At 43.0% G+C, this 19394-nt stretch overlaps 1 protein-coding gene across 3 annotated transcripts in view; it reads left to right on the top strand.

Annotated features, from left to right (window-relative positions):
* Window positions 1-13629, top strand: part of nipal2 (NIPA like domain containing 2) — a 32972-nt gene extending 19343 nt beyond the window's left edge. For all 3 annotated transcript variants that reach the window (XM_088600788.1, XM_088600787.1, XM_088600786.1), the window contains 6 exons: window positions 1085-1181; window positions 1963-2098; window positions 2878-2966; window positions 8333-8396; window positions 12142-12236; window positions 12925-13629. In XM_088600788.1, the coding sequence (XP_088456914.1) occupies window positions 1085-1181; window positions 1963-2098; window positions 2878-2966; window positions 8333-8396; window positions 12142-12236; window positions 12925-13040 (597 nt within the window). In that variant the 3' untranslated portion in view covers window positions 13041-13629. The remainder of the gene's footprint in view (window positions 1-1084; window positions 1182-1962; window positions 2099-2877; window positions 2967-8332; window positions 8397-12141; window positions 12237-12924) is intronic.
* Window positions 13630-19394: the final 5765 nt, after the last annotated feature.

The following is a 19394-nucleotide window of genomic DNA, read 5'->3' as shown; positions in this document are numbered from 1 at the left end:
ATCAGCCACTGGACAGACTCCTGTGGGAAGTTTCTCCTCTTTTCACGGGGTGACTGCAGCCAGGTAGCTATGGTTAGTCATGGCTGACTTTGTTGATGGCTTTGGCCAGTTTGTTCCACAGATGCTCTGTTGGACACAGGTCAAGGAAAAAGACCTGATCTTTGTATAAATAAGCGTGTCTCACTGTGCGGTCTTGCAATGTCCTGCTGGAAGTTCAACACCTGTGAATTCAATGAGCTCAGTCTGTCCTCCATCTAACAACGGCAAAGGCATTCGGGTATGTGTTAAAGGAGATTCCTCCTCTCAGCCTCCCTGGAGGACTTGAGCAATGCGAGGAGTTGGCATGACTCTCGCCACAGTGTCTCCACACACTGTCTCCCATCACGGTAGAACCGCTTTCATTGATGAGTCAAAAAATCACTCTGCCACACTCTGTGGAGACCTCAGATAAGCTCCGCTGAAAGGCGAATTTGCTGTCTTCCCGAAAGCCTGTGGCTGTTACCCCTGAGTGGCCTCTCGGCATGAAGATCTTTTGGGGGCAGATGGAGAGCTACAGTCATTCTGCTGATATGCGGCTTTTCCTTCCATTGCAGTCTTGCAATAAATTGCAATGAATACTCAGATCGATAAGAAGGGGGGAGTTATCATCACTGAGGTAAATGAGGTAGGAGAAGTATCATTTACAGAAACTGAGTGACTCAGTGCAGATAGAAAACAGTGATCTAAGGGATGGTGTTAAGATTAGTAGAATATTGCAAGTATTTCAGTTCAATGGGAACTCTATCAGAAGATCTCATCAAAGATAAACTCACAAGGTGTGCCTCTAGCAGTACCAGAGAGGCTTTCCATTGTTTGATGAAAATATTCAAACTTTTTCAATGTCACTTCCCAGTTGGAGGGGGGTTTTAATTTAACTAGAAATGAAATACTGATTGTTGGGTTTGTGCTTTTGCTAGAACAGAACTTTTAAGATTTGTCAAATGAAAGTCATTCCTTATCTTTTAATGACACTGGACGCTTTGCGCTGTTGTGCACACCGTTTTAATCATTTGCGTGTTTTTATGATCTTTTTCTTCCTTTGCAGTGTTTAGAAATAATTGTGTTCTGCATCCTGCTGTATCTCTACGAGAAGAAGAACGTGAAGCATATTGTTGTGGTGCTGATGCTGGTAGCCTTGCTAGGTAGGAGCTGAATAAATGCATTTCTTTCTCTGAAGTCTGTCTTGCTGTGCTTAAAGAGCAGGAGAAAAGGAGTTCAGTGTAATGGCAAGCAGTGCTGTATATAAAATTGTAAAGAGACAATTTTTTCTTATAGTGCCTTTTTTTTAAACAATATGCCCGCAGCCACTCTGAAATGTCCAGTATATTGTCAAGGACAGAGGGTGTTTTAATGGCTAAATATGACTGTGGATTGTCAGAATTGAGAGGAAGTACTTTTTTCAGTTCAGTGAGTAATTACCCTCACTTTTTTCTAACACTGTTTGCATCGCAAATAATCCCCACTGTCGTCATAGTCGCATGTCAGTGTGTGTTTTTTTTTCCCTTCATGTGACTAACTGTAGAACAAGCAGTCAGATACAAAGTCATGGCGCTGCAACTTGAATGCAACCAGCTGCAGGCGGTTGAAATAGCACTTTAAGGACAAACTGCTATCCCGTTATAAACTTTTTATCTGTGTTCCTTCTAACTTCTTTGTCCAATTCAAGGTTGTGGGGGGACTGGAGCCTGTCCTGGCAGGCATCAGGCACAAGGCAGGGCACACCCTGCAATGGGACGCCACCCCTTGGTGAAAATGCCTAACGTATACCTGACGCTGCGTTGCTTCAGCAGTGCCATCGCCGTGCCAGTGGGCCCTTCACCCCAGAAGTGGCTTTTCCTCCGGGCAGCAGTCACCCAGCGGGAGGGTGCAGCGGTGCTCCTGACCCTCTGCCGGGTGACTGCATGCCTTTCCTTGTCATTGCAGCCTCCCTGACGGTCATTTCTGTGAAGGCCGTCTCCGGCATGATAACCGAGTCGGTGAAAGGCAGCTTGCAGCTCACCTACCCCATATTCTACGTGATGACGGTGGTAATGGTCGCTTCCTGTGCCTTTCAGATCAGGTACGTCCGTGTTTATTTACGCTAGAAGTCAGGCTCACTAGCGCTTTTAGTTTGGTGACTGTCTAGCCGGAGAAGAACATGCGTTAAAGTCAGAGGAGTAAGATGCACTTTAAATGGCCATGTTGCAAACAGCTGGCAAGTCTTGGCATTTTTTTCTCAGCCCCTAATTTCGGGTCTCATCATACCAAGGTGTCAAGTATCTCTGTTCTACATTTGCAAGTCAAAATAGCAAACACATACTGTACAGCGTATCGGCATGCAGTGAGTTTCCACAGATACTGATCGACTTATTTAAGCTGTCTCAGGATGGTCCATATCACATTGCAAACAGCAGCAAAATGTAGAAATACTGATTTAACAACAAGCTGCCGCTCGGCTATAAACCATTTGTGTGTGTTAAAAAAGATGTGCGTGCCTTGTGTTGGGAAAGAGGATGTGGAATAAGGTGGTTTAATTAGTTAGTTCTGTGTTTTGTCTCCAGCCTTTACATCCAGTCGTTTCTACTTTTTACCACATTTTTTTACTGTTTTTTACCACTTGTGTCTGCAGGTAAAATAACACGAGGCCATTCTCCCTTTGTTGGTTGTGATTAAAATGTGTTTGTGTGATGTAGACGATTGTTATGGTGTTTTTGCTTTTTTTAATTTACCCCTCTTCAGCGTGACTAACAGTGGTTGAAGTTTTCAAAAGGTAATGTGTCAAACAAAAATCTCTCTGCTTTCTTGAAAGAAGAGGGTGTTGCTGTTCTATGACGCTGATTCTTTTCATTTTCTTCCCAGGTTTTTAAACCAGGCTATGAAGCTTTTCAATGCGACTGAAGTGGTGCCCATCAACTTTGTGTTTTTCACAGCAAGTGCAATAATTGCAGGTACTGTGTGTACTTCTGGGACTGTTGATAAAACAATGCCTTTTGTTTATGTATTTATATAATTATTTGCCACACTACCTATTTCAGGGAAATTAGCAAGGGGAAGACACCTCAGACATGATTTCAAGCAGGAGTGATAAAGATGCCATAACTGAAAATTCACTGAACTTTAACAACACTGATAACTCAGATAATAACCACTTAATTTTCTATCCTGTTCATTTCGTGTGTACTCTTATTTTATTCTACTTTTGGTGGTCTTATTCATCGGGGGAAAGCTGCTAAAAGATTAAGGAAGGCATAGCTTTGATGATAATAGATCTCTTTGATTTGCCTTTTTGGAGAAGCACTGAAACATGTCCAGATTATTAACTTCCTCTGATACTGCTTTGAGGCAAGTAAGACAGCTAATTATTTAAATGAGATGTGGGAGATTCTTCTAAATGGGCATTCCGTTAACATCCTTGAATGCCTAAGGAACTAGGGTAATACCGATTGAAAATTAGAAGGAGATGTATGTCAAAAATGCTAGTTGATGAATGTGAATTCTTAAATCTTGCATTCACATAGAGCTGTCCTGTCAAGACTTCCAAGCTAGAGGATAAACGCTAATGTACTCATGGAATATACAGGACTAGAACCTTGTGAAAGTAATTCTGTCCTCAAGGATCACCACTATATTGATGCAGAAGTGCACTTTTGATTTGTAAATGCTCTGCTAATGCTGAACATTTGTTTGAAAATGCAAAGTTGCAAGAAAATTATACATTGTGGTCAAATCACCTGTTAAATCAGTCTACAAGGCAGGGAGAGGAGATTTAAAATTAGTAGTCTTTACAAATAACCCAGTAGCCCGTGGCATTATTGTAGATTAAAAATCAGGTTTTTAATATCTTCTTGAGGGAAATCTCAATTCTTTCTGCTTGGTTGGCCACTCATAACATCATGGATGACATTGTCTTGCTTGATAATAAAAGAGTCAAAGTGTTCATCCTCTGGCATAATGTGTGCAAAACCAGAAGCATGTGGTGTAACAAGGTCAATCTGTTAGGTTTAAGGCCTAAGAATAAATGCTATAAGTTTTCACCTTTATCTCTGTGTGACAATAATTCTGTTTGTTAGAATGTCTGCTTCCTTTTTGGAGACTGTGAAACATGACCAGATTCTTAAATTCCTCTGATACTGCTTTGAGTGAAGTAAGACAGCTAATTATTTAAATGGCTGTACTACAGTATATCACAGATCTCGGTTTTAGAACACAGCTTGATGAAAATATGTTGCTTTTATTGTTGTATTCTTATTTATATATACAGGTTAAGTATGTGGTTCAACATGTTTGCTTTGCATAGTTTACATAAGAGGGTGTATACCTTTGTTTTTAGAAGAAGACAGTGTGTCTGTCTTAGAAGAAAAATATTTCTTACATTGAGGTTTTGGCTTTGCTGATGAAGGATTGCAATATTTGTTCACACAGTTGTCATAAGTAAGCAGAAATGATAAACATCTTGTTGCTGGATTCAGATGAGGTAAAATGTAAACAAAATGTTATTTTGAGTGAGGGGTCTCTGGAAAAGAGCTGTATATGAGGAAGAAAATGAAGACACGGTTTGGATTGCTCGACCATTTTAAATCCAATAATATAAGAAATGCAACACACATTGTTGCTCTATTTCCGTTTGTGAATCCAACAGGGAGCATCAGCAAATCATGAATAGAAGTGCAGTCATTTTGTACATAATAAGAGTTAATGCATTTAATTAGAATGAAAAATTACACCTTTTCTCTGCAACAATACCTCTGGACATGTATAGAAGCTGGACAGAATGGGGAGTAATCAGAGCTGTGTTTTTAAGGTATGCTGTGCATGAGGTTTATTCTGTGTACGATGGCAGTGTGTTAAACAGGTGTGCCTGTCTTTGATCATCTTGCATCAAAGTCTCCACTGTTTGATGCACAACCTGCAGTCCTAATAGGAGTATCGAGCCTCTGATAGGCAGGCTGCTGGGAAGTGCCAGACTGAGGCTTTCATTGCTGTGCTTCTTGGAAAACGATGCTGTGCAGATAGAGGATTACATTCTGTAGTTCTCTGTGTGAGTCATCCGCCAGCAGAAAGAAAGAATTAGTTATTTAATCGCACAGATCAGCATCTCGCTAATAAACCAAAAAAACTCCATATGTAGAAAGGGGGAACTGGCATTTTTCTTTGCAAGTTAAAATTGTATGGCCGGTGTAATCGTTGTGAAATTTTAAAAAAAAATCTGCAAGTGATCAGTGGTTGTGAAGCCTGCCCGTTCAGCTAGATTGTATTGCCTTTCCTCCTGCAGCTTCGGTCTCAAAGGAATGAATTTCCACCTCCTTAACAGTCATGACTCACTCTTTAATGGCCCCATGCAAAACAGGGGCCTTTCATCGTAGGGATGAAAGTGGGATTTCGAACTCGGCAGAACGCACGCGCTGCTGTCCCTTTCAAATTGCTAATAACGATCACTTGGTTCCCTCGGGTGATGAATTCATACTTGCAGCCTTATGTGGAATTCAAACTCATAACAGTAGAGCAAACAGGGCTGAATTTCAATGTTCAGGCAATTTGTTTTTATTCAGGACTGCATGTGGACGTAGAAGGAAACTAGTTTTACAACGCTGTATTTATCGTCTTATTCCCTCTTAGAAGTGCTCGGCCGTTGTCCTGTTTAAGTATTTCAATTCAATTCAATTCAACTTTATTGTCATTAAACTTACACAGGTGCATAGTATAATGAAAAGTGTTTCTCATTAGTCACTCAGGTGCAGTATATAAATAGGACAGAAGATGAGACAATAGACAGTTACACAATAAGACAGTTACACAATAGCAATAATAATTACATGTAATAACATAACATAAATAACATGTAATCAAGTAATCGAAAACTGTGCAAAATTCCGCATTTGCATGCTTCTGAATTCTTTTTTTCCTAAACGTACATTTAAACTGTAAAAAACATCATTTTACATTGGCAGCTAGAGTATGTTTGAACACTGCCTAGAGGAAGTGATTCCGTTCTGCTCTGCATATAAGGGGGTTTACAGAGAGAAAGCATGACCTTCTGGGAAAGAGGCTGTCGCTTGGCTTCTGTCTGCTACGATATCACCTGTCGTGCAGACGTTGGACAGAGTCTAGAGGAGAAATAGAAAGTGCTGCACAAATACATCTGAATGAAGATATATCGTGGTATATATGATATTGAGCATATTGTTTCTTCAATGTACTTTAGGAGCTGGACTCTGCTGTGTAAAACAGGTGTCTATTTTTCATCATCCCACACTGTTTGTGTCTTGCTCCTTTTTTACGATTCTTAAGGTTTGTAAGGATTATACTGCTTAAGAAGCTTCATTCCAAAACACCAGAAGAAAGCTGTGAGTCAAAAGAACAGAGACAAGAAACCGAGAATCGTCCATCAAGGCCATGATATTTAATCCACTTTTTTTAGACTGAGTCCCACGTAGATGTAAAGTGTATGAACATGCTCATAAGAGACAGATGACCTGCAATTCGGGATAAGACAGTTCTTTATTGAAGCACACAGGGGAGAGTGTATTTGGAAAGTTCTACAGACAGTCTTGGGGGGTTACAGCTGTCAGAAAGACTTTATACCCCTCTGACATTATCACACGAGGAAGGGCAGCATATTCTACTCAGTTAACTGAATTAAACACGGATGGAAAAGTACAATGTTCTGAGCAGGAAAAGACCTTGAGCAAGTGATTACAGCTGAGTAGACCCTTCTTGCAGACTCTTCTTATCAGCAGCTGCAACAAGGAGTGCAGTTCACAGCTGAGAGAGAGAGAGTCCACAATAAGACAGAATAATGATTTGATCACTGTTTGAATGTCGGCAGTGTGTAAGGGTTTATCTTTCAGATGGCAGGGTGAGGAAGGACAGAGGGCGGGAGAGAGAGAAGAGTAGAGCTGTGGTATTTCACAGACCAACGACCATAATACCTGCTCCCCTGTTATGGTAAACTTGGCCTGGAAAGGCCCTGCTCTCAATCAGTTCAATAGAGCAGTACTGTAAGTCTATTGGGGGACAGTGTGGCAGTCCTCCTGCTGAGAGGGAAAACGGTCCCTCTCCAGGTGAATGCGCAATGGTAGAATTAATTCCTTACTTCAAGGTCTGAATCCATTCCTACATCCATCCATTTCCTAACCGCTTTATCCAATACGGGCTTGCGGGGGAACCGGGGCCTATCCCAGCAAGCAGTGGGAGCAATGTGGGATACATCCCGAATGGGACTCCCCAATCACAGGGCACACGCAGACACACACACTCTCCCACAGGGCCCAGTTTTCCCAGGAGCCAGTTAACCCACCAGTTAGCCTATTATGTCTTTGACTGTGGGAGCACCGGGAGGAAACTCACACGAAGACAGGGATCCTTCCCTCTAATAAAATTCAATTGATACCAAAAGGGAATTTGGTCTTGAAGTGCTTCACATACAGACAAATGTATGGTTCTGTTACCTTATATTTCAATCCTATTGTGCCTTACTGCTGTGAACTACAAACTGCGATGTGAACAGTTGAATAGACTAGTACCCATACTGAGTTCATGGAAAAGAAATACTTAAATTCATCTATAATGTTGAACTGCCACTCTTAGAGGGACGGTATTTTTGGGGTAATGGATCTGTTATTTTACTGGATTCATTGCCTAGCTCTGTCAATGCCCAGTTGAACTATCATGTACCAAAATCTGCTTTAATACGAAAGAGCTTGCATTTTTGATTTTGTTACCTCAATTCCTTGGCTGAAAGGGTCTGGAAGATGGTGGCGGAGTAGGACAGTGTGCTCCATGGATCAGAAAAAGAATAATCTTTTATAATATCACCCAGAACTAAGGGAATAGTGCTGGATGAGGAAAATCAGGTGCCAGTTAGCTGGAATGCAGCTCGTTAAGAGCAAGGCCCTGCGATACAGAATGTCACAGGAGAAAGTAATGTCAACCCCTGACACACCCTCTCTTGTGTGTGGGTTGAGTGGTTGACCACACTTTTGCTTATGTGACGCTTAGTTTCCTTTCCGTTTTTTAAAAGTTGCAAATTTGCCAGTAAAATCAGGAAGCCCATCAACTTCATTAAAGGTTGCAGAAGAACAACACCAGGAAGGGGTGTTATCTTTAATTGTGCACTTTGAGTCTAGGCAAATACGGTTTTGAATTACGCCTCTGTACATACTTGAATTTACAGCATTAAAAACATTCTGAATGGATGTCTGAGACCTGCTTTGTTTTATAAATTCAGTCTGAAATGGGAGGGTAGCTCACATTCTTACCTAACTGGCTCAGCGTTGTTTGCTCATATCTTCTCTCTCTTTTTTTTTTTTGGCAGGTGTAATATTTTATCAGGAGTTTTACGGGTTAGCTTTGCTAAACATCTTCATGTTTCTGTTTGGGTAAGTACTCCACTGAGCTCCACTTATCGGGCAAAATTCATGTAGAACTCTGCCACATACAGTCCTCCTGCGGCACACAGCGCTCTGGCCTTCATTCCACTGAGCTGAAATCAATGACATAATTAATCAAAACGCCTGTAGCTTATTCCTGCAATGGACTGAAACTGGCAGGCTGGGTTGCTGAGAGCACTTTGCCTTCTCCTGTACCAGCTGGAAGGTGGGGAAATTTATGCCTGAGAATTTAACAGTACGGTCCGGGGTCTCAGGAGACTCTTTAGAGTGGTAACTCTAGCAGAAAAGCTCTGCGTGCACAGCATTTTCCGGCCAGCTGAGATGGCTGGCAGACACCTGCTCCGCAGTGCCCCACACAGCAGGTGTGTCGTCAGGACTCGGCTCACGGAAAGCGGACATCTGCTTCGACGCCAGCTGTGCGCCGTCTCAGGTTTACTGATGTTCAGAAAGGAGAGCTAAAAAAGAAAAGCTAGCCAGATGTTTGTGAGCTATACTCCAGAGCTCTGCTTACACAGTAAATGTTCTGTTTTACAAGTATTTCACAGTTTATTAAAGGTGGTTTGAAGTATTAACACAGCATTACAGATAGACTGTTAAAAGTGCTTCTCAGTATAACAGTATCTTCACTGTTGTCTGTAATTCTTTTAAAATAGTTGATATTGATATAGTTTTGAAAGTTCACCTTGTTGTGGCCGATGTATAACATCCAAGGGTGACATGAACAGGCGCTTTTTCAGCCACCCCTTGTGTACAGTTACACTGTCTTACTGTGGGTTAAAAGGATTCAAAATGTTTTGACAGATGGGCAGTTTCGAAAATGGAGAAAATCAGGAAATGACCAATAAAATGACAGACAAATCAATAAGTTAGATAATCATAGCCCCCGAGTTGTAAGGACTTTGCCAAGGATGTACTGTACCTGAGCGGTTGGTATAGTTAAGGCACATGAGATCTTTGTTCTCTGGCACAGCTTTGGTGAAGAGAGCAATAATTCAGGCATACTTGGTTAAAAAATATATATTAACATGGACAATACACACACTACACATAACAGACATACAACCCAGAGGTTTCTCTATTTACATGTTTACAGACAAGGCATTTCAGAGGCCTACATCTAGACCACCCAGAAAACCCCCAGACTGCTATAACGTATTTGACTCTTAAATGCTGCCTAGAGAAGCCAAAAATAAGATAAGCTGCCTCCTAGAATAAGTAGAATACTACCGGCTGTTAAATTACTCAAACCGGAAAATTCTGCAAACCGAAATGCCACAAAATAACTGCGAACCTATCTCCCTACTCTGAAATGCACCCGCTAGGCAGGAGAGGCTGTTTTTAACCGAGAGCTTCTTCACTCAGGAAATCAAGTTCCCTAAAAACTACAGAATAGCAAGCTCTCTTAGCAAGGTTCAGATACAGTGATCGAATGTGTTCTTTTCGGCTGAACTTGAACAAGGACGCTCTTTCTCTGTTGTGGTCTGTTCTACTTTTCTGTTGATCTGACCTTATACGGCATCTTTCTGGACTGTTGATTGACTCATAATCATTTACACAGAACTTAATCGATTAAGGTAAACCAAGGTAAACTTTATGATTGCTTTGATCACTGAATCTGGACTCCCTACATCTCAGCAAACATCCCCTCTGCTTTGAAGCTGGAAATGTTGACACCAGATAGGCATTACCTGTTGTTCTGGATTCTTTGAGACATCCATAGTTACCTACAGCTGTAACAGTATTATTGACGGAAGAATGGTTCCATGCACCTGGTGCCCACTTGGCACCTCTGACGCATTTGGTAACGAATTGATCCAAGGATCTCATCCAGATGTTTCTTGACAAAATCCAGACTTTGGCTTCAGCTACAGTATATGGCTGGATAGCTTGTTGTGAATAGGTGCCTCTTGTTCTCATTTTTAAACACCCTTCCATGTAGTTTCCTCTTGTGCCCTCTGGTTTCTGTTTCATTATGCAACTAAAGGAAATTAAAAGCAAATGAACTCGGGACATATTTAATTTACTGTGCCGTAGGGTTTCTTCATGTGCCTTGTTGCTCATTTCAATTCGGCCTGTAGATCACTGCCGCTTTTGAGCTGTCGTTTTTTCTTTGCCACTGTCATTGTGTTTGTCTGAGTGTTTCTGTTACATACTGTATGTGTACCCAGCAGTGCTGTCCGGGACACCACTACAAACGTCTTACCCCTTTTAGGCTACACTAATGGCAAATGTGTTCTGTCAATAAAGATAAAGGGGTAAACAAAATGTGTTTATCTGAATGTGACACAGTGGGGAATTTGTATTATAAGCTTCTTAAGTACCGAAGGCAAGCTCCGGTTCTTTTTTCACATGGGGTCGGAGCCCCATGATTTAAGCAGCTGCTGCTGGATTGTAGAGATTGACGTTTCTAGCCGTAACAATATCCTCCTTTGTAATTTACTATAATTCTATTCATTTGTCTGTATACAGTAGCTCTGTATCAGAATGCAGTGTGTTGATTATTGACCTCAGGCTCTGTACAGTACCTTCATTTCCCTCACACGCATCAGGCACATCACCGAACTGGCTTTGATACCAAAAACTGGGTTTTTGTAGCCTGTGTACAGTAAATGCTGTTCAGTGGGACCTGATCCCTGAAATGAAAAAGGTTTTACCCTCTTTTTTTCCCCCCAATAACCGTTAAGATCACTTTATTGTCCGTATACAAATTTTTTCGCATACCCAGCTTGCTCTCCATGAGACACACAGACAGGGAGAGAAGCTGGGGGTCAGAGCGCAGGGTCATTTATACAGCACACCTGGAGCAGCTGGGGTAAAGGGCCTTGCTCAGGGGCCCAAGGGAGTAGGATTCAAACCGGCAAACTTCCAGCCACAGGCGCAAATCCTTAGCCACAGTGCCACCGCTCCGCCCCAGGGGTGACGTACAATATTGTCATGTGATGGGGTGCTTCCACAAGGACACTGTGCTCCAGAATACAGTACTGTGCATCAGTACAGGCCCTCCTCCTTTGTGTTGCACAAGGGGAGTGTCTGTCCTAACTCAGGGGACAGGCTTGGTGTCACCGAAATGCTTTGAAGCATACAATTAGGCTGCGACGATCTTAAATGTCCTGAACTGTATATTGGTGTCGTTTCTTTGGTTCTGGCCTCCCCCCATCAAAGCAGATTAAACGAAGAAGAGTTGAAATTCCTTCATCTTAACAATATTCATGCTGAAAGAATTTCACCTGCTCTATTGGGGAAGCTCCAAAGCAGTTTGGATTACAAAACTAATAATAATCACCTGGGAACAAAACCAACTCTCTGACATCTTGGAGGGTTTTTTTTAAACTGCAAATTAGCACATGCAAAGTCCCTGTGGGGATCAACATCAGAATTTACAGGCCTCTGCCTGACTCCCGGCACCAGCGAGGGGAGAAGGTGTGACATACCGGACCTATATTCTACATCCACACTATATTCCCAAATTGATATGTGGAATAGGCCACCATCGAGTCATGAGTTAGTGTGCACATTTGAATGCCATTCCGCTGCATATTTACTTAAAGGTAACACTTTGTTTTAATGTGAAGCAGCAGAAGCAGGCAATGGTCATGATGGTCTGCTGACCTCTGCAGAAGCCCTGCAGTTTTCAGGCGTCGGTACTCAAAGACCGGCAGAGCTGTGTAGCCTTGAGCTGGGTGTGTGCGTTTGACACTTTTCACCTTCTTGTGTGTGTGTGTGCCCAACGCAGGTGCCTGCTGTCGTTCCTTGGAGTGTTTCTGATTGCCAGAAACAGACCAGAATCTAAAACGGAGCATCCTTTCATTGACATCGGGCAAGTACCTGGTAGGTACATATTGTATATGGGAGTAGGTGCTAAATGAGTAACTGAGGACTTGGATATGTACTTGAAGAAGTAGTATAATTCTCCATAATAATACAACTATGAATAATAAGAGGTACAGATTCACAACACTTTTTGGGACACTCTACTCAAAGGGCTTTATGGTTAATGGGGTCTCCCCTCCACCACCACCAGTGTGTAGCCCCACCTGGATGATGCAACAGCAGCCATAGTGCGCCAGAACGCTCCCCACATACCAGCTCCCAGTGGGGAGGAGAGCAGAGTGATGAGGCCAGTTCAGAGACAGAGCATGTTAAACCAGTTTTTGTCAGATTTTTTAGGTCGCGTCCTCCTTACGTTCGTTGTAATGAAGTACCCCATTATTTCACCCCATGCAACATCTGAGGGGAAACCGTGTTATTTCTTTAAAGTACACGCTGGATGTGCTGGAAATAGTATAAAATGTGGTTCTTCCAGTGTTCAATTCGGGACTGCGTTCACAAATGGAAAAATGGACAATTTAGTAAATACTGCACAGTTAACATTTTAAAGTGTAACCTCTATTTGACTCGGTCAGATGACGTTGTTCCCCCTTTCGGGATATTTCTCATGAAGACGATAAGTCTGTGTACTGAAAAACACCAGCAACTCGTTATTGCAGTTGTTCGCGTCTGCTTTAACACCTCACAGGGAAAACATCCACGGATAAGATCCAGCCGGAGACCGGAGGTACATCCTACGGGGCCCTGGATGCCGAAATGATGCCTTTAGAGAAGAAAGATGATCAGACGGGGGACTCCAAATAAATCTGGCTCCGTTTCCCAGCGGGCCAGAGCCACTTCCTTCGTGTCTTCGGAGTTTTACACGAGGAATGAAGTCTTTTCCCAGCTATGAAACAGACCGAAGAAGTGCCTCTCACGAAAGGGATGGATTTTTTCTCCCTTCCAGTACCGGAGGAGGAAAACTGGTGCCAATTGGGAGACCCGTTGATTTAAAAAAAAAACCCAGAAAGCTTTGTTTCATTTCCAGCAGCAGTGGAGCAGAGTGAATGTTTACAAGACCGTAAGAATCCGGACAGATGTGGCGAAAAGGAATATTTAAAATTATTTAAAGGGAAGTCTGCCGAAGGTGAATGTGACTGGTGGCTTAAAAAAACAACACGTAACTCAGTATTCAGGGTGATGGGGCGTCCTGCTGTGAGACCAGGATGTATTTCAGTGAGTCAGAACGAAGGGAGGGCAAGAGCCCATATATCAACTGTGGGGTACACTCTGGTGAAGATTAATAAAAACAAATATGCAAAAGACTTTTACGAATTAACCTGCGTGATAATTTATCAGGTATCTTAAGGACCTATTCGTTGGTCATGTAAATAAAAGGAAAATATTTGCAAAATTGTCGTTTGGGGTTTATATATGTCTATATTGTTAAGATTATTTAAATATTCCTTTGAGGGCAATCGTCAGACGGTAAGGGCGCATTGCTGCCTCGCAGCGTTTGAATGATCTCCCCGTGTTTGTGTGGGTTTCCCAACACAGTTCAAAGACATACTGGTAGGTTAATGGGCTTCTGGGAAAACGGGTGTGTGCTCTGCTATGGGCTGGCTGCCTTGCGCCCGATGCTTGCTGGGATAGACTCCAGGTCCGCCGTGACCCCGCATTGGATAAAGCGGTTAGAAAATGGATGGGTGGAAATTGTTGTACTTCGGTTTCTATGTAGGTCAGAGTGCGAGGACGAGACATCTCTGACATATCTGCAAAGACGGCGGAAAGAAATAACAGCTGTAATTAACTGCTGGTGCCACTGACGGGTTCCCCAGGTTTAAGCGACGGGTAATGTTCTCATCCTTGAATTGACAATGCTGCGTTTCGCTTTGACATGTCAGCTCTGAGTATGATAGTTCACCCCCTTGACACGCCAAAGATGTGGAGTAGGGGTTCGAGCTCTGGCCAGTGCAAGAGCATGTTTGAGCAAGGTGCATTACATGCTGGCGTTTATAGCGAAAGCTCAGGAGGGATGACGACAGCCCAGTTCACTTGAACTCAGCTGTCAGTAATTACCAATCCTAACGTCATTTCCTCTCCTCTAAAACATCATCAATACTGTAGGTGATCCCCCTTCTCAATTCAATTCAAGGTGCTTTATTAGCATGACCGATGGGTACAATCAGTGTTGCCAAAGCAAATAAAAACAATAAAATTAACATGGAACAAGACTAAAAAATAGAAGTAAAATAAAATCTACAGACATTTACAACAAAGACATAGACATATTCTCTCCCTCACGAATATCTTTGTTTGCATCCCTCCTCCACCTCTACAGCCAGGGCCGTCTGAAGGGGTGAGCGAGGGTGGGTCTTGTGTGTAGTGGCGGGGAGGTGATGAAACAGCTACGGTACCTAACTGGCCTGCGCAGACACACACAACCGAACCGCACTACTAATCGCCGTTGTTGCTAATGTTATCGGTACCTTCAGGTGTCTCAACGCCAGCAACCCTTGTCGTCGTCGAGATCTCACCACCCGTGTCCGTTTCTTCTTCGCTCCTGGTTTTTACGACGTACCTTTTCCGAAGACCCTTCTTTTTCCCCCCACGCTTTAGTTCTGCCTCAACAACTTCTTGCTTGCAGCTGATGGCCATGATGTAGGTAGGGCGCGACACGCCTCCAGTTCCGAATAAAGCACCTGCAGTCCCACGAACTTCAGATTTCATCTGGACTTCGCATAAGAGATTTGTGTGTCACTTAATTGAAGTAGTTAAACATGTATGTATATTTGGGTGGAACAAGTAATAGGTTTATTTCATGCTGAAAAGAGACGAAAGAAAACACGGCTGTGGAGCCTTCTTCGGGAGTCAAGAAAGTGTCAAGAAGCCAGACCCGTAGAAGGCTCCACAGCCGAAACGTTGTGTTTCTTTATTTCCTCTGGCCAGGAGGTCAGCCCTCAGCGAAGCGGGTTAAACCAGGTTTTATTGACTGAAACACTCCTCAAACCTTTTCAAGCTGCTTAATTTCTGGGAGTTCTTATTCCTAGTGAACGGGCATAAAAAATATCTTTATGATTTAAAAAAAGTAGACTGTTCTAACCCCAGTAATCGTCTTTTGGATAAACATATTGGGCAAACAAATTAATAACTGTAAAACTCTACCCAAAAAATATTCATGTGAAGGGGGTATACAAGTCAGACAAGGCGAGTGTCTCAATCGGAATGCGACGGAAAAGCGTGCTTTTCATGTATCGATTAAAGTGAGGAGGGTACACTGCCGGCTTTGGCATTTCAGCAGAAAGGCTCGGACTTAAACGGCGTTTATCTCCAGGGACCTGAAGGTGGAGAGAGAGAGAGGTGCACTTTCTACTGCACTGTGACAGATACTCTGGGATTAGAGAAACATTCTTCCCGAAATTCCGAAATCTAATCCCAGAGTTCCCACAGTTGAACTGGCAGTCCAGTATGTGATCTCCTGTCACAGCCTGAGGAACAAGTGAGTCTGTCGCCCTATAATGCTCCATACGTTTACAGTATATGTAAATTATTTTATGATTGTCTTTATTGTAAATGTCGGTAGATTTTAATTTAATTTTTTTTTGTTTCAAGTTAATTTTATTTGCTTTGGCAACACCGATTGTCCTCATCGGTCATGGCAATAAAACATCTTGAATTGAAAAGGAGAGGCACGTCCCGTAGGACAGCGAGTCGCCCTGAACGCTGTATTAGAATGCAGGTCGCAGGGTCCAGCACACCCCCTGTATGCCTCAGCAAACACAAATGCCGTCGAGAAAAACCTAATTATACCGGCGAAGGCCCCTGCAGACGTGCCCAACGGATCAACCTCTTTATGAAAGCTGAGTCGGGGTTGTATTTAATGTTTTGCTTTTTAATGCGGTCCATAATTCGGATTATATGTGTAAATCAAATTTGTTGCGTTGCATTATCGTTAGGGTGTGTGCGGGGCGCACGGTCGGACTCGAGATGAAGCTAGTAACTCTTGTCTGGGGGAGGGCAATTTGTGCATTTGTCACAAGTGGAACTGGACATTTCACAACGGTTATAACCGTTATTCTTTACCGCAAATGCAGTAGACGCTCTAACACAAATCAAACCGATAATACAAGGGAAAAGGAGAATCCGATCATCACCGAGTTGTGGCAAAACCTGGTATTTGTCTCCAGACGTTTGTGTTAATTTGTATTCATGTTCTGCGTCATTAATGTTCGAATGCAGACGCGTAAAGGCAAACTAATTTATTTAGCTTTTGGTCATCTTATGTACTTGGGTGCTGGAATTTACAGCCTTGCCAGGAATGCATGGCTTTAGGTACAGTGTGTGGCGATGACCTCAGATCGCACAGGCCTGGAGCCCCGGAGAGGTGCCAGCTACCCTTCCACTGCGCTGTCATCGTCGAACAAAGACGTCTTAAAATACTGAAGTACTTCAAAACCTGTCCGCCTTTACACGTTTATATTACAACTATTTATCTGTGGTGTAGCGTGTTATTTTTCATAAAATCAAAATCCCAAAGCACGGGGCGGGCTTTCAGATTTGTCCCCTTACGGGACGCCCCGATGTTGTGTCGCGGTAGGTAGATACTCATGGGCTCTGACCGCCTCAGCATTTTTAGCATCTTCCACTCTGGGTTGCAGAGTAACAACTACGGGTTTTTTTTTAGATTTGTGCTTGAAATACAAGTTGGAAAGACTTGGCCAACCACGCTTCATAATTTAACAACCTGAAAGCTATTTTTATGCTTGCGTTTTTTCCTACTTTTCACAGCCCCTGGGGGTTTGTTTAAGCGAAGGGGCTCAGAAATGCGCGTGTGCTCGGTGTCACTCCGTTTGGCCGCACGAGGGTTGCCATGGAGCCCACCCACTAACGCGCAGCACGTTTCTCCCGTCTTTTCCTGCAAGAAATTTCAACCCCCCCCAATGGAAATTTCCTGCACAGTCAGGATCAGATAGGTGACTCGACTTGCGTGGTCAGATAATAATAATAATAATAATAATAGCTTACACTTATATAGCGCTTTTCTGGACACTCCACTCAAAGCGCTTTACGGGTAATGGGGTCTCCCCTCCACCACCACCAATGTGCAGCCCCACCTGGATGATGCGACAGCAGCCATAGTGCGCCAGTACTCTCACCACACGTCAGCTATCAGTGGGGAGGAGAGCAGAGTAATGAAGCCAATTCATAGTCGGGGATTATTAGGAGGCCATGATTGGTAAGGGCCAATGGGAAATGTGGCCAGGACGCCGGGGTTACACCCCTACTCTAAGATAGGTGTCACTTCGGGCGCTGCGTTACACGAGGGTTTTGGAGGTCACGTTTGATAAGGCGTCCACATTGTCTGAGTTGTAGCAATTCACAAAGGAAGGGGTGCTTAAGAGATATGCTTGCGATAGCTTTCTTTTGCTTCGCCTTGCCTGCTGCTTAACACGAGGACTAGGCTGTGATAATGTTACAACACGTAATAACTGTTACTCTCAGTTATATTACTGGCAGTGGGAACTGGGGGGGACGAATCGATATACAAATATGGAGCATTCTGTGCAGGTGATCTCTACAGAGACGATAAAATCCTGTTTTCAAAAAACAAGGTGGTAACGACAAGTCCTCCTGAAGATACTCAGCTAAGATCACGCAGCGGTCACATGTGGAAACCGTACGACACTTACGAACTCGAAGGCATGGGATAGGTAGTTTATGGTCGAATATGTATGATTTTCATCACATCACGGCGCCACTTGCGCTGAAGGAGCGCCGCGCTGCCGCCTGGTAGTTTTCTCTAAAACGCATGGTGTTTTAATCACGCAATGAAAAGGTTGGACTGCCATCTAGTGGCGGATGAAAGAATGACAGGGCTGCATGCTCACAAAGCACAGCTCTTGCAGCAACTGCAGCTCAGGAGGAGATAGTAACAGGGGCTGAAGCAAAAACAAATATACTTCTCCTTCTGTAAGACTGAGAAATTACCATAATGCATGTAGCCTGATCTTGTCAGCAAGGCTTGGTCCTGATCCGTACTGGGTTTCCATAATATTTTTGAAAATAGCCCTGGTGTCTTGGCTCAATTCCATTGCGGGCTGGCCACAAGTCCCCCCTTTAATTCAATTGGAGAGGCAATGTCTCACTTCTTCACCTGAGCTGGTGAAGGGGGTCAGTGGGGCTGCCTCCCTCTCATCCCTGTAAAGCTTCAAGATAAAAATCCCTCTATAAAGATCAGGAAACTGAAACTGAAAGTATGCAACAAGCATTGCTAGTCAGTACTTTGTATTACTACAAACAGGCCAGTAACCTTTGCATTACTGCATTTAATTCAAACTGTATTATAAAAAAAAATATCTTAAAAATGAAAATTCAAAAGGAGGACCTGCAGAAAACACAAATGTATGCAGTTTTCTGGCACCACAAGCAACTCACTAAGACTTAGAGCAACTCACTAAGACTTAGAGCCAGGAACAAGCCAGGGTTAGAAATCAAAGCCACTGAGTGACCGATACGTCTAGCCAGACAACTAACTCGGCTTACCTTTTAAAACTGGAAATAAGCAAGGACTTTTCTTCTGAGCTTTTAAACACTGACCGACAAAGTAACAACCATGAAGACATACTGTCCACCCTTCAACAAGGGTGACCTCTGTGTTGACATGCTGGCAGGTCTGAACATATCGGCTATCGATTTTAAAACCTGTAGTGTCAAATACTGTAGACCTAGCCTGCAGTATCCGTTTCATTTTTTTGGGATCATCCTGCCTTTAAGATTCTTTGTGCATGTATAGATATATTTTACAGTCTGGCAAGTTACCTTCTATTGTTCAAACAAAATCCAAGCTGCTCGCACACAGTATACGTAGTTGGTCTCAATGAGGTGCCTTCTTTTCTACCGTTGCTAGGCAACAGGATTTTCCTGACAAACACCTACACACACGTTCATAAACCATGAAATTATGTCTGAAGGAAGGCTATATAAAAATCTGCGGAACAGTTTTTAACCGTATGTCATGGAACAACGTTGCTGGATCCCAGCGTTCTGCGTTTAAAATACCTCTAAAACCGCCTTAAAGCATATCGACCAAAAAAGGCACAACCTGCAGAACCGACAAACATCTACCAAAGAAAATGAAACCGTAGTTGGAAAAAATAATCTTAAATTTACACACCTTGG

Source organism: Lepisosteus platostomus, chromosome 12 (assembly GCF_059453375.1).
Source record: "Lepisosteus platostomus isolate fLepPlt1 chromosome 12, fLepPlt1.hap1, whole genome shotgun sequence".
NCBI lineage: Eukaryota > Metazoa > Chordata > Actinopteri > Semionotiformes > Lepisosteidae > Lepisosteus > Lepisosteus platostomus.
This window is presented reverse-complemented; position numbering and strand designations above follow the sequence as displayed.